This window comes from Biomphalaria glabrata, chromosome 7 (genome assembly GCF_947242115.1).
Source record: "Biomphalaria glabrata chromosome 7, xgBioGlab47.1, whole genome shotgun sequence".
Classification (NCBI taxonomy): domain Eukaryota; kingdom Metazoa; phylum Mollusca; class Gastropoda; family Planorbidae; genus Biomphalaria; species Biomphalaria glabrata.
The window spans coordinates 6,432,626-6,445,000 of NC_074717.1; the positions used below are offsets into that span (position 1 = coordinate 6,432,626).

Sequence of the window (12,375 nt, forward strand, 5' to 3'; positions counted from 1 at the left end):
GTTTGATTTCAGTAGAAAACGGCACATTGGACCAGGTGAGGACTGGCAATTTGGGCATTCGGGGAAATGCCAGATGGGCCAGCATTAAATGATTCGCTCAGATGACACCGGTAAAATTAGGCCTACTGCTCTGTTTCCTTGCCAGCATGGCTCAAAAGATTTAACTGTTGTTGAACTCCATGACGTATGATTGATTAAACACAACGCCGGTTACTTCTGATCAAGCCACGTTACTTTTTTTTTACCTTTACCTATCCCTTAGTCTGTTGTACCGTTGGGGTACCAAGTTTTTTCGACCGTCTTTCTCCATTCCTCTCTGTCTTTTGCCTTAGAACCTCTTTCAATGGCAGGCCCGTCCATCCTTTAAGTTGTCTTCCCGTCGCTTTCTCTGTCTGCCTCTTCTTCTTTTCCCTGGTACTGTTCCTTGAAGGAAAGTCTTTGCGAGCCCCGAAGACTTTGTAATATGGCCATAGATTTTTAGCATGCGTTTTTTTTTTTTTTTACGATAGTTAGCAGGTCATCATGGGGTTCAATCTCTGCGGTAACCCTGTCTCTAATCTCTTGCTTTGTGATGGGGTCTTTAAATGTGACGCCTAGGCTCCTTTTGTAGCACCTCAATTCCATTGCCAGGATCCGCCTCTCTAGCTCTGCAGTCGGCGTCGAAGACTCACAAGGATTTAGGAATGTGGCCACAAGCCACGTTAGCTGACGAATAACACCAATATATAATCACAAAGAAGCAGACAAGAATGAGGTTGTCTTTCAATTACTTGATCCAGCATTTTAACAACCATTTAAAAATTACTACTACCACTACCTATAAAATGCTTCCTAATGGCATGCGTCTCAAATAGCCTCTGATAACCAGTCCAACTCCTGGCCTTCACGTGTGGCTCAGATATTGAGTCCGGCGGAACTGTTCTCACTAACAGGAAAAGGGGCAAAGGCGAGTAACTGGCAAGAGAAGAAGGAGCATTTGTACAAATTTGTCAAAGCATATGGAACGAGGAATGTGCCTTTATAGTTCGAGTCTGCTAGAAGATATAAAGAAGTGAACCAGCATATCCTCATAATCATATACTCTTGGAGAACAACCGTGACCTAGAGAATAGCTTGAAGTTGTGAAAACATCATCAATGGTCCCCTAACCTCAACCTAACTGAACAACCTGAAGGCGTCTTAATAATAAGTTATCCCCCTTATGTCTTATTTATGTATGTTTGTTATCGTCCTTACTTTATCACATACATATATATAAACTCTCGGGATTGGTAAACGCTTCCGGTTTTACTTTTCTGATTACAAACCTAAAGAGATTTCTAAACAAATCGTAGGCTACGGTAGTACATTCACTGTAACTGTCACTAATAGTTACTAATACACGACACTATGTATAGATTCTAGACTAATCTTAAATCTAGAGAGTAGAGTCTACATGATGCATCTTTCTAACTATCTATTCTAGTGTAAAATCATGAAATTCAAAAATCACAGTCATTGACTCAGTCACTCACTTGCTACTGCTCTAGTCTAGAGAGTAGAGTGGGGGACTAGACTCACTAGAGTCAGAGTACTAATTTAACTCATTACTTATTTTTTTACTACTACTCCTACTCCTAGCCAGCTTACTTAGTAACTTACTAGACAAGACAGCTACGATCATTATCATACTAATCTAATCATAGGTCTAAGTCTAGTCCTAAAATAGAATCGTAAGAATAATAACTAAGAATAAATAATAATTAGAGTTAGACAGAGTATTTAGAGCTGTAGCTAGTGTAACTTACTGTTGTTACTAATCTAAATCTATAGACTATTTACTATAGGTTATACTTTAACACTGACTTAGCAACTTAATTTCTTAAACTGTCACTATACTCTACATAGAGTGCAGTACAACAAGATTCTAGATCTAGAATAATCGTTTGAACTAGACTTTACTAAGTCTAAGTAACTAAGTTTAGTTACTTACCGTAGCTTTGGTTTTAGCCTATTAGAAGTTAGCCGTAGTCCTTAGTGATTAGTTGGCTTAACTTAGTGACAGTCATCTTAGTGATTTTAATCTTAGAAGTTAGTAAAAGTTAGTGTAAATTCTGTTAGTATAATAGATCTAGATAATACTAAACTACTAGACTCTTATTATAATTAGTTAAAGTTAAGTAGTGTCAGTAGTAGACTTGGCATCACTCACTCACTATGACTCAGTCTAGATCTAGACAAGACATTAGCATGATTATGATTAATATTAAATAATAATTAATATGATTCTTAAGTCTAGAAATAGATTATTCTAGATGGGTGGCGGCCTGGTCATGCAGTTTGCGTGCTGGACTGTCGTTCGGACTAATTAATGGTCCTGGGTTCAAACCCTGCCCGCCCCCATCCTCCTGTGGGAGGTTTGGACTAGGAAGTAACTAAATTATCTTCAACTCTGAACTGAAGGAACATCCAAAACATTTTACAAACAGGTCTAGATAGATTTATCTACTATTAGTAGTACGAGTTTAGATCTACTACTAGACAAGATGACAGTTGATAGATTAGATCTACTCATTTAGGTATAGATCTAGATCCATATAATATTATGTTGTGCATTGAAAAAAACTTGCCCATGTGCTACTTATTTCTGGTACTGTTGAACTGTTCCCAGAAGAAAGGTGATAAAAATTTAGTTTGTACAAGTGCTATTTTGACATTGGTCAGCAGGTCATTGTGAGGCCATGACCAAGGAACACATTAGTCTAATTGTTTAGGGTAGCCTAAAAGTTTTTTTTAAAGTTTCAGATATATTCCTTTAATATTGAAGATTATTACTCTTTAGCCCAAACCTCCCACAGAACAGTGGGGAATGACAAATGAGTTTGAACCCAGGAATATCAAGATGGCAGTCCAGAGGATGTAGCACACAACTCTGGTAGCCATCCAGACTGACTAGAAATTGTGTTTAAAATTTTTTTTATTGAATCGGAACTAAATTAAAGTACAGAATGGAAGGATCCGATATTTAAAATATTGCATCTATAGATCTTAGGGCACACACACTAAACAAATGCCACTCACATCACTATAACTAGAGCATAAGATTTCAAATTTATAACTTATATTTCATGTTATCAATGTATTTTGAATAATCCAAAGAAAACAATTTTTTTTATCATTTAATTCAGTTTACTTGTACTTAGCGTCCAAGATTGTACTAATTATTACTTTAATTCACCAAAGACTCACATTACATATTTAGTTTTTCATATCTCTTTGATCACTTGTCCTGGTAAATGATGCTGCTATAAATATCTAATAAGATTTTCTTTTGTTCTTACAGTGTCATGGAATCCTCTTAACATGCTATGGACAAAAAAGAAGTCACTATTTGTGATAAGGATATAAATATTCTTGATGACCCTGAGCATAGCATATTGGAAGATAAACTTTTCTCAGATATTGAAGACATTGACCCTTATCAGAGCGTCGACTTAGTGGAGCGTGTGGTAGCTCACAAAAATGATTTCCAGAAAGTCGAGGTTGTTGAGCAATCCGCGGAGCTGTTTCCTGATACAGCATCGGATAGCAGCGATGGGAGTGAAGCGTTAGAGAATGAAAAAAACATTTCAGAATCCTCCGTGCCTAACGCCAAGCAAGAAAGTGTTACAGAAAACAATGTGACTGTGAGTGGTGGAAACAGCGCACAAGCAAAACCAATGCTGCAAAGTAGTTCCACTATTGAAGGATGTGTTCTGAGGCATAGGCTGGACCCTGAGCCCCCGAGGTCTGTCTTGGATAATGATGGTGTGGTGCAGCACCAAGAAGATGGTAATTTGTTGACTAATTAAAGTGTAGGCTACATTTTAAACTATGGCAAAGCTTTTGTTGTAATATAAACCTTCGATTCTTCATTCTTAAAGTAGAAAATCATTTTAACTAAAGTTTCTGGTCACTGTCAATTCTTTGCTACATTGCAGTATTTATCTGATAGGCCAGTGGTGCCCAAACTTTTTCCTTAAAAGAACACTTCTCACTTTCTTAGTATTCAGCAGAACTCTTTTTGCTTGTTTTTTAGAGAGATTAATTCATGTGGTGGCCTACTAGTTAATTATATAGTACTTCATAGAACACTAGGGTTCCACATTTTGGGAAACATTGTAATAGGCTAATAAAGATAATATTAAAACATCAAACATCTTTTATTATTTTTTTAAGCGAAAAAACTAAAAAACTCTAAATTTCAATTAATACCTTTATGATTAGTTTAAAATGAACAAATGCTAATATGTAACCCTCATTTATCCCTTAGTCTGTTAAACTGTTAATGCACCACACATGTCAACTGTATTTCTTCCATTTCTTTCTTGTCTTTTGCATTGCATAGAATCTCTTTCAATGAAAGGGCCATCCATTATTTTATGTTGTCTTCCCATCACTTTTTCTGTCTGCCTCTTCTTCTTTTTGCTGGTACTTTTCCTTGAAGTCTTTGCTAGTCCTGAGGACCTTGTGATATGACATTAAAGTTAAGTTTGTTTTTTTTTTTACACTGTCCAGCAGGTCATTGTGAGCTTAATCACCATTGTAAGCCTGTTTCTAATCTCATCATTTGCAGGAGACAGGAAAAGGAAATGCTAATACTGACACATCAAAACACATTTAGCATCTAATATTTCTTCTGATAAAACACTTTAGGATTGACAAAAACCAGCCCCGACTGTACCCCAGAACATCAGCCAGTCCCTTGAAACAAAACTAATAACCTTGCATGATTTATATTGTCCTCAATTCTTATATTTGCTAGCTTGTAACAGACTGTCGCCTTTGGCCCTTTGTAATGCTAAGATTAAGTCTTAATGCTTGCTGTGCCAAGTCAGGCAGAAAAAAAATCAATCTTCAGGCAGTTGAGAGTTAATACAAAGCCTCTTGCTCTCCATATAGTTTTCTTTCTGTTGGGGTGTTTTTGGGCCAGTGTCTTATACGGGCCTCTTGGTAAAGAGAGCAGTTTTGGAGGACGTGGTCAGCATTCTCTGGTGATACTCCACATGGGTAGATTTCACTGGTTCCAATTTTGAGCTTCCGGTACATGTGTTGTCACATTCTGATTGTGTCCGGTCCTGAGTCAAAAGATTAGATGTTGGTCTTGTTGGGAATAGCTTAAAGTAAGCGTCATCTTTCTTGTGATTTGGATGAGAGCTTGTCCATTTCTCATTTATTTTATTTACAATTAATTTCTTCAATTCTTCTGGATAGAGTGCAGAGTTTATTTGTAAGTTAGTTCTCCCACTCTTGGCGAGTGTGTCAGCCTTCTCATTTCCTTCTTTTTTGTTTTAATCATGAACTAATGCCTGATAAATGTACCCAGTATATATTTTTTTAAATTGAGAAACCTTTATTTTCAGATGCAGTCCCAAAGGGTTTGAAAGAAAAAAATAAAATACGATTGATACGTAAAACCTTAGATAGCAAGCCAGTTGATGTCGCTGCCCTGAGAAATTTGGCCATCAGCCCGGGAGGACTTATCAATACAGAGATGAGGCAGCGTGTGTGGCCCCTACTACTAAATGTCAACACTAAAAACATCACTCCCAAACCATGTAAATATGAATCTATGTGTCATACAGAATATTTAAATGTTCTTTGTTACTTTGAAAGCTTGTAACAGATTAAAGTTATATCGTCAGTTAAAGTGATAGCTATCTAATGTTATTGTGTTATCTAATGTGATTGCCTCGCTAATGTTATTGTGTTATCTAATGTGATTGTCTCTCTAATGTTATTGTGTTATCTTATACATTAACTCCCGTTAAACTTATTCAGAGATTTTTTTTTAAGATTCATTTTATTATTTTAACTTTGTTATTGTTGATAAACAGACATTCATAACAAGGGTGTTTTACATACTTTGTATTAAAATTAAAGTGCAATAACGTAAAATTAACTTAAAAGTTCCGTTCAGTTCCATCTAATAAAATTTTGGTCATTGGTGATTTTATTTTTCTGTTTCCATATCTGACAGCACACGAAGAAATGTTGGCCATGTCCAAGACCTATACTCAGGTTGTGATGGACGTTAATAGGTCAAGCAGCAGATTTCCACCTGGTGAGTAGGAACTAACACTCTTAGTAATAATGACAAACTCCTAATTTGTCTTAAATTTAGCATAGAAATCCATTTGTTAACAAGTAACGTAAAAAAAATTTAAAGGCAACTCCTTTTTCTTGAAGCTGATATAAGAGCATTTAAGTTGCTCTTAACAACTAATTAATTTTGAAATAAAAAAAAGGAACTTTTTTTTTTCGCCCTAATTCCCTCCCCCTCTAAAAAAAAACTCCTGGTTACTCCGATGTTTAAATTTACTCATAGTATATAAATATAAAATTTTAGTTTGGTGATATAGATCCAGATTTAGTAAGATTAAAAGACAGTAGTCAATACTTATTTCAACCTAAGACAGTACACAAAATGTTCCTGAATGTCTGTTTGTTTAACTCTTTAGTGAGTTTATGCAGGAATTTTTCACTTACATGTGTTCAAGATATAGATCTCTATACCAAATTTAATTTTAAAATGATTATATTTTTGAAAATCATAAATGTCAAACCAGAGTTTTTGCTGTGTAGCCAATTAGTTAGTAATTACTTTCCAAAAGATATACATAAACTGTCAAATTTCTATGAAAAATCATTAGAGCCGCTTTTTGAAATTCACCCACATTTATGAACCCATTAGGAGTTTGCAAGCTAGTAAGAAGAATGAAAAGCTAGGAAGAAACAGCTTTGGCATACACAACTTTCTTTTGTGTGCAGGTATTGATGACCATGTTCGAATGTCCATGAAGGACAAACTGGTTGACTTGATCATGCGTGTGATGCTCAAGAACAAACAGTTGAAGTATTATCAGGTAATCATGTGTTACCTTTTAAAAACATGAGAATTATAAAGTCGTGTGGGAATTTCTTTTGAAGAAAAAAAAACATAAAAAAAAAAATTTAAATTAAATTTTCAAATTCTTCAGTTTACATTAAATCTCAGTTAAGGATGAAAGTAATTGTTTTTTAAAGATAATTTGTTTTTATTTATTGAGATTATTTACTTTTATTACTATCTCTTTTTATATAGATCATAAGTTTTAAATCTACCAAAACTGTTTCAACATAATTTAAATATTCATTTCCTTTTATTGTTTCCCCTGCATTCTATTTCTTGTTTATTAAAGTGTTTATCCTACACAAAATAAAAAAAAGAAACAAACCCAAATACTTCCACTTGTAATTTCTGTGTATACTTTTATTCTTCAAGGGCTTTCATGATGTGTGTATAACATTTCTCCTTGTTATGGATGAGGATCTGGCTTTTGCCATGGTGGACAGACTAGCTCTCGGGAACATGAGGTACTTGTTCCAATGATTAACGAAAGGAAAAAAAAATGTCAATGTATAATTATTTCCGTTTTGCATTTGGCCTGTTTCAGAGACCTATGATTAAAGAGAATATCTGTAGCCTTCATAAATAACAATCGCCTATACTTTCCCCAACTTATATCAAGTACCCGTTAAAGAGGAATGAAAACAGATGAGCTTTATATCATTAGCCTCAGGGTCACCAAAGATGATAAGCATACGATCAAATGTAGTTTTCTCTACTTGTATATATCTTCAAGAGTTCAGGAGTGCAAACTGTCTTGGTCTAAAGAGTAAAGCTGTATTTGTCTATTATTAGCTAGACTAGTTTATCATTGCCCCAAGATGTGTTCAGGTTGTTAATTTTTTTTTTCCTTTAGTAGATTTTTTGTTTTTAACTATCATAGTTGTAGGGCTGTAGTGGTATTATTGGCATTGATTTCAGCATTCTGAAACATTTAGTTTGTTTCTCCCCAGGGAATACTTAGACGAAACTATGGAGAGGACGTCCTTGTTATTGAACTATATTTACCCATTGGTCAACAAGTGTAATCCTGAGCTGTGCCAACACATGGAAAGGTAATTTCACAAAACTTACTAGCAAGATAACTTTGTTGGTAAGCTGTCAATTAGATTATGGTTTTGATATGCTGGATGCTTTATTTTAAACTAATGTAAGGATTCATATTGTGCTGGCTGCAAACAGAAAGTTACTGTAAAAAATTAGACTGAGAAAATATATATATTTCGGAACTTACTAACAGCCCTATTGGAGTATGGGCCTTCACCAATAGATCTCCATAGTCCCCTGTCCTGTGCCACTCTATCACTTGTTCCAGGTATAACTAAACTTGAAAGTGTCTGCCTCTAGTTGCCAGATGCTTCTAAGATGCTCTTTCTTTCTCTTGCCTTCTGGGTTCCACTTCAATGCCTTGCTTGTGAAGCTAGTTGGTGCTTTGCGCAAAGTGTGCCCCATTCAGCCCCATCTTCACTCAACCATCAGCAGTAGTAACCAAGTCATCTCCCTTGGAAGAAGAAATCAGAAAGCGAAGATACTTCTATACAGTGTTATGGCATGATTAGGAATTTAATTATTTGTTTCGGAAATAGGGGAAGTTTTGACATAGTGACAATAATAGTGACAATAATGTGACTAGTAAAAACAAGAATAGGTTCTAGAGATAGAACGAAATATCAGCTGATGTAAACAGACTACTTCCAGGACAACGTAGAAATAGGTAGCATTTTATGAACATATCGAGTTAGCTGACATTCAGCGGTTCCTTTCATTGCTATCAAACTTGTTCGACATTCAATGTCAGCGTCGACTAACTTCTTTTGATTATTCTGCCTTTCGTTGGTGTTATTGGATTATATATTACGTTCAGTTTTACCTACATTTGAATTATTTGCATTAGACACCGCAGAAGTGCCTAACAACAGTGAGATTAATAAAAAGCTAAAACGCATCAAGAGTTGTAATATTTCAAATCTCAAGAATCATTTTTCATGTTAGTCTTTTTTTTTTTTTAAATATGAATTTATTTATTTGTTTCAGAAATGATTTAGGCACAATATTTGCATTGTCCTGGGTGATCACCTGGTTCAGCCATGTTCTTGGTGACATTAAAAGAATTGTTCGTGTCTTTGACTTTTTCTTAGCCTCGCACAGATTAATGCCAGTTTATTTATCAGCAGCAGTAAGTTCTTCTTTTGTCTTGAACATTAGCAAATTATTTTTTTTTTTAGTTTAAAAAATATACTTGTAAAATAATCAGTGGAAATTAGCAATGTTTAGTAAGCAGTCTCTGAAATAATAATTAGATATTTTTCATTAAGTCTTAGGCTATTACCATAATTCTGATAGATTTTTACTTCTTTTTTTTTTCTTTTGCTTATATAGTGCCTGTAACCACTAGTGTCAGGCACATAATAACAAATAACATAATAACTACTGGTATTTTTCTGTACTTTACATTAAAGTGTTTATTTACATAAAAATGAAATTTAAAAAAATAGAATTAAAATACAGTGTATCATATAGAATAGTAGTAACAAATATTACTAATTACAATACAGAATACTTCAACATGATAACTTCACTTTGGCGACCTCTAAGAGTTCTTATTGGTGACGTACGAAGCCAATGTAAGACTCTTCTCACATTTTAAGTGTTTGCCTCAGAGTGACCTTCACCAATCTATTTAACTTTTAAAATGATAATTACAACATGAATGTGAGCTTCCTTCTGTTTAACTTTTCACCATCATATATCTATCTATATGAGCTACTCAGTGATGCAGAAAAAGTCTGCAAAATATATTTCTAGCTTTAAGCAAAATAATGTGTTGTAAAAATGTTTGTAAAATGTTTTACATATTTCGGATGTTCCTTCAGAGTTGAAGATAGTTTACTTCCTAGTCCAAACCTCCCACAGGACGACGGGGGATGGGAGCGGGCAGGGTTAAATAAATAAATCCGAACGACAGTCCAGCGCGCAAACCGCACGACCAGGCAATAACAATAGTATTGTTTGATGCATATTATTTATAGAATTTAATAATGTAATCTTTTATCAGTCATTAATATATATATATTAAGAAAAAGAGTAAATGTGTAGAATTACTATTAGACCTATTAGCTGGAACGAACAGGAAGTAGAAGTTTTGTAGCTATTAAAAAAAATGAATTGCAAATTTTGTATTATGTTGCCTTTCAAAAACATATTGGGTCAAAATTGTGAATAAAGAATTATATTTGGTAACCACTGTGATTTCGATCTTGAAAATATTTTACTTGTCCTAGACGAAATTTTAACTTTCATTTTTTTTTTCCATGGCAAGCGGGAGAATTAGTGATGAGTGAATCAGGGCCCTTGTAAATATATTACAGAGTGCCAATACAGTTTGAGATCAGCAGCATCACAGGATCTGCCAGCAGTGTATGCTGCAAGCTAAGGGTTGCCAGTTCCTGAGTTTTCCTCAGGGTTGACTTCTTATTGTAAAGGCACTTGCTGTTCTGTTGAATAGATAACTCATGGAAAGAGGGCAACTGCTGTGTGGGCGACATTGCTTTTTAAACCAGAGCTAATGCCCAGGCAGGCATTCTTCTTATTTCCATGAGATGATCCATAGTTGTTTTGCAACTGAAGTAGGCCATATACTGTGAATCTAATGATATAAAAATGTACTTTATCTAAATACACATTTTCTAATTGTTTTTAACCTAGTTAGAAAAGTATCGGAAATTGCCATAAGAGAAATTATGATTCAGTACTTTAACCAACTTCTATGTAATTTTCTGGGACAGTAAGTTTTGATATCTTTATGCTTCAGTGATAGAAAACTGTTTAGTCATTTTGTACTGCGTAATAATCTAAAGAACATTTGTCTCCACAGTTTGTTTTATACAGAGAGCAGGACATCTACGCGGCAGGCGATGAGATGGGATACATTCACAAATGTCTTTCAACAATCCCTTCAGACCTGCCCTTGGAGTCTCTTTTGGAAAGGGCTGGTGACCTTTACCTTCAGTATCCCCCCATAGAAATCAGCCAGGACCCGATGCTGATAAGAATGAACAGGTAAACAGCTAGGAAAGCTGGATAGTTTGAACTATCAAGAAAAGCGAAGATGACGACCTACTTGTAGTCAAAGTGGGGTCGCCATTTCTGTTGAAGTTAGAGGTTGAGGAAGGTATTGTTATTTCTGTTGAACAGGTTGCGAGTCTGCTTACTTGAAATCATGTTACTTGTAGTCGTGAGTTCTAAAAATAAACACTCCATCAGCAGATAGAATAAGTTAATATGTCCTTTTTAGAACACAATAGTTTATTACAGAAAGAAGGGTACAGTCCACGTCATGCTAAAGAAAACACATCCTTTCCTAAGCATTTACTACAAGAGGTCTTTTTCGTCCGTTAGTCTTTCTGTAATCTATTTCCATTCTAAGTTTTTAATGTACTGTTGTGTCACTAAGGGAATCCCCAATTAAACCCAACTTCTAAGCATCTTACTATTGAGTCATTACAATAGCCTAATTTAGTGGTCCTCATCATGAATGAATAACATAACTTAGTGGTCTACATCATGAACAAATAGCTTAATTTAGTGGTCCACATCATAAATGACCAGTTTTATTTAATGGTCCACATAATAAATGACTAGCTTTATTTAAGTTGTCCACATCATAAATGAATAGCACAATATAGTGGGCCACATAGCATAGTTTGGTGTTCCAATCAGCTGAACAGATACATTTTAAAAGAATTTGAAGGAATGTCTGTAATTTATTAGATAACTAACTTGTTCCAAGATATGTAGATATGTCTGTAATTTATGAGATAAAATAAGATCAACCTTTTCTAGATATATAGGTTCCCTTCAAAGATAACTTGATTCTGAAGTGTCCTTCAGTCCTGATAACAATATTGATTAGTTTACTTTTATAAATATTCTTGACTTTGCTATGCTTGTAATACAGTATTGTGTTTGGATCTGATAGGCAAGTGTATGAGCACTTCAACAGGATCGACAGTCGCAATGCTTCCCGTCGGCTGGCCCAGCAGTCCAGCGACATACGCAGTAGGATGTTTGTCAAGTTCACCATGTGGACGGTGACAGCCGTGGTGGGCGTGGCTGCAGCGGTCCTCTACCATGCATACAGGGGCCAGGAGTGGGCCGCGGTGGATATATGGAGCCCCTTCTCTTAGCGATCTGTAAAAGCATGATAGTTGAGTGTAGCGCTAAGTGTGAGTGTAGTAATACAAGCGTGAGTGCAGTAATACAAGTTTGAGTGCCATAATACAAGTTGGAGTGCAGCACCACAAGTGTGAGTGTGGTAATACAAGCGTGAGTGCAGTAATACAAGCTTGAGTGCAGTAATATGAGTGCATCTTTGCATGCATGTGCGATGAAAAAAAGTTCATATTTAATCAAACTTGTGATAATTTTGTTCTATTTATATCATTCTAGTACTTGAGCTCCCCCCCCCC

The 12,375-nt window shown here is 35.3% G+C and overlaps 1 protein-coding gene across 2 annotated transcripts; it reads left to right on the forward strand.

The window, feature by feature from the left end:
* The first annotated feature begins 1,270 nt into the window (after window positions 1-1,270).
* Window positions 1,271-12,375, forward strand: LOC106051764 (TBC1 domain family member 20-like). Of its 2 annotated transcripts, none has more exons than XM_056036026.1 (10): window positions 1,271-1,340; window positions 3,323-3,810; window positions 5,382-5,576; window positions 5,999-6,082; window positions 6,790-6,884; window positions 7,283-7,374; window positions 7,861-7,962; window positions 8,942-9,083; window positions 10,782-10,966; window positions 11,886-12,375. In XM_056036026.1, exons 2-10 carry the CDS (start codon window positions 3,348-3,350, stop codon window positions 12,091-12,093), a joined length of 1,566 nt encoding a protein of 521 aa, XP_055892001.1. In that variant the 5' UTR covers window positions 1,271-1,340; window positions 3,323-3,347; the 3' UTR covers window positions 12,094-12,375. The 2 variants fall into 2 exon arrangements, with proteins under 2 accessions (XP_055892001.1, XP_055892002.1); XM_056036027.1 differs by having other exon boundaries at window positions 1,335-1,354.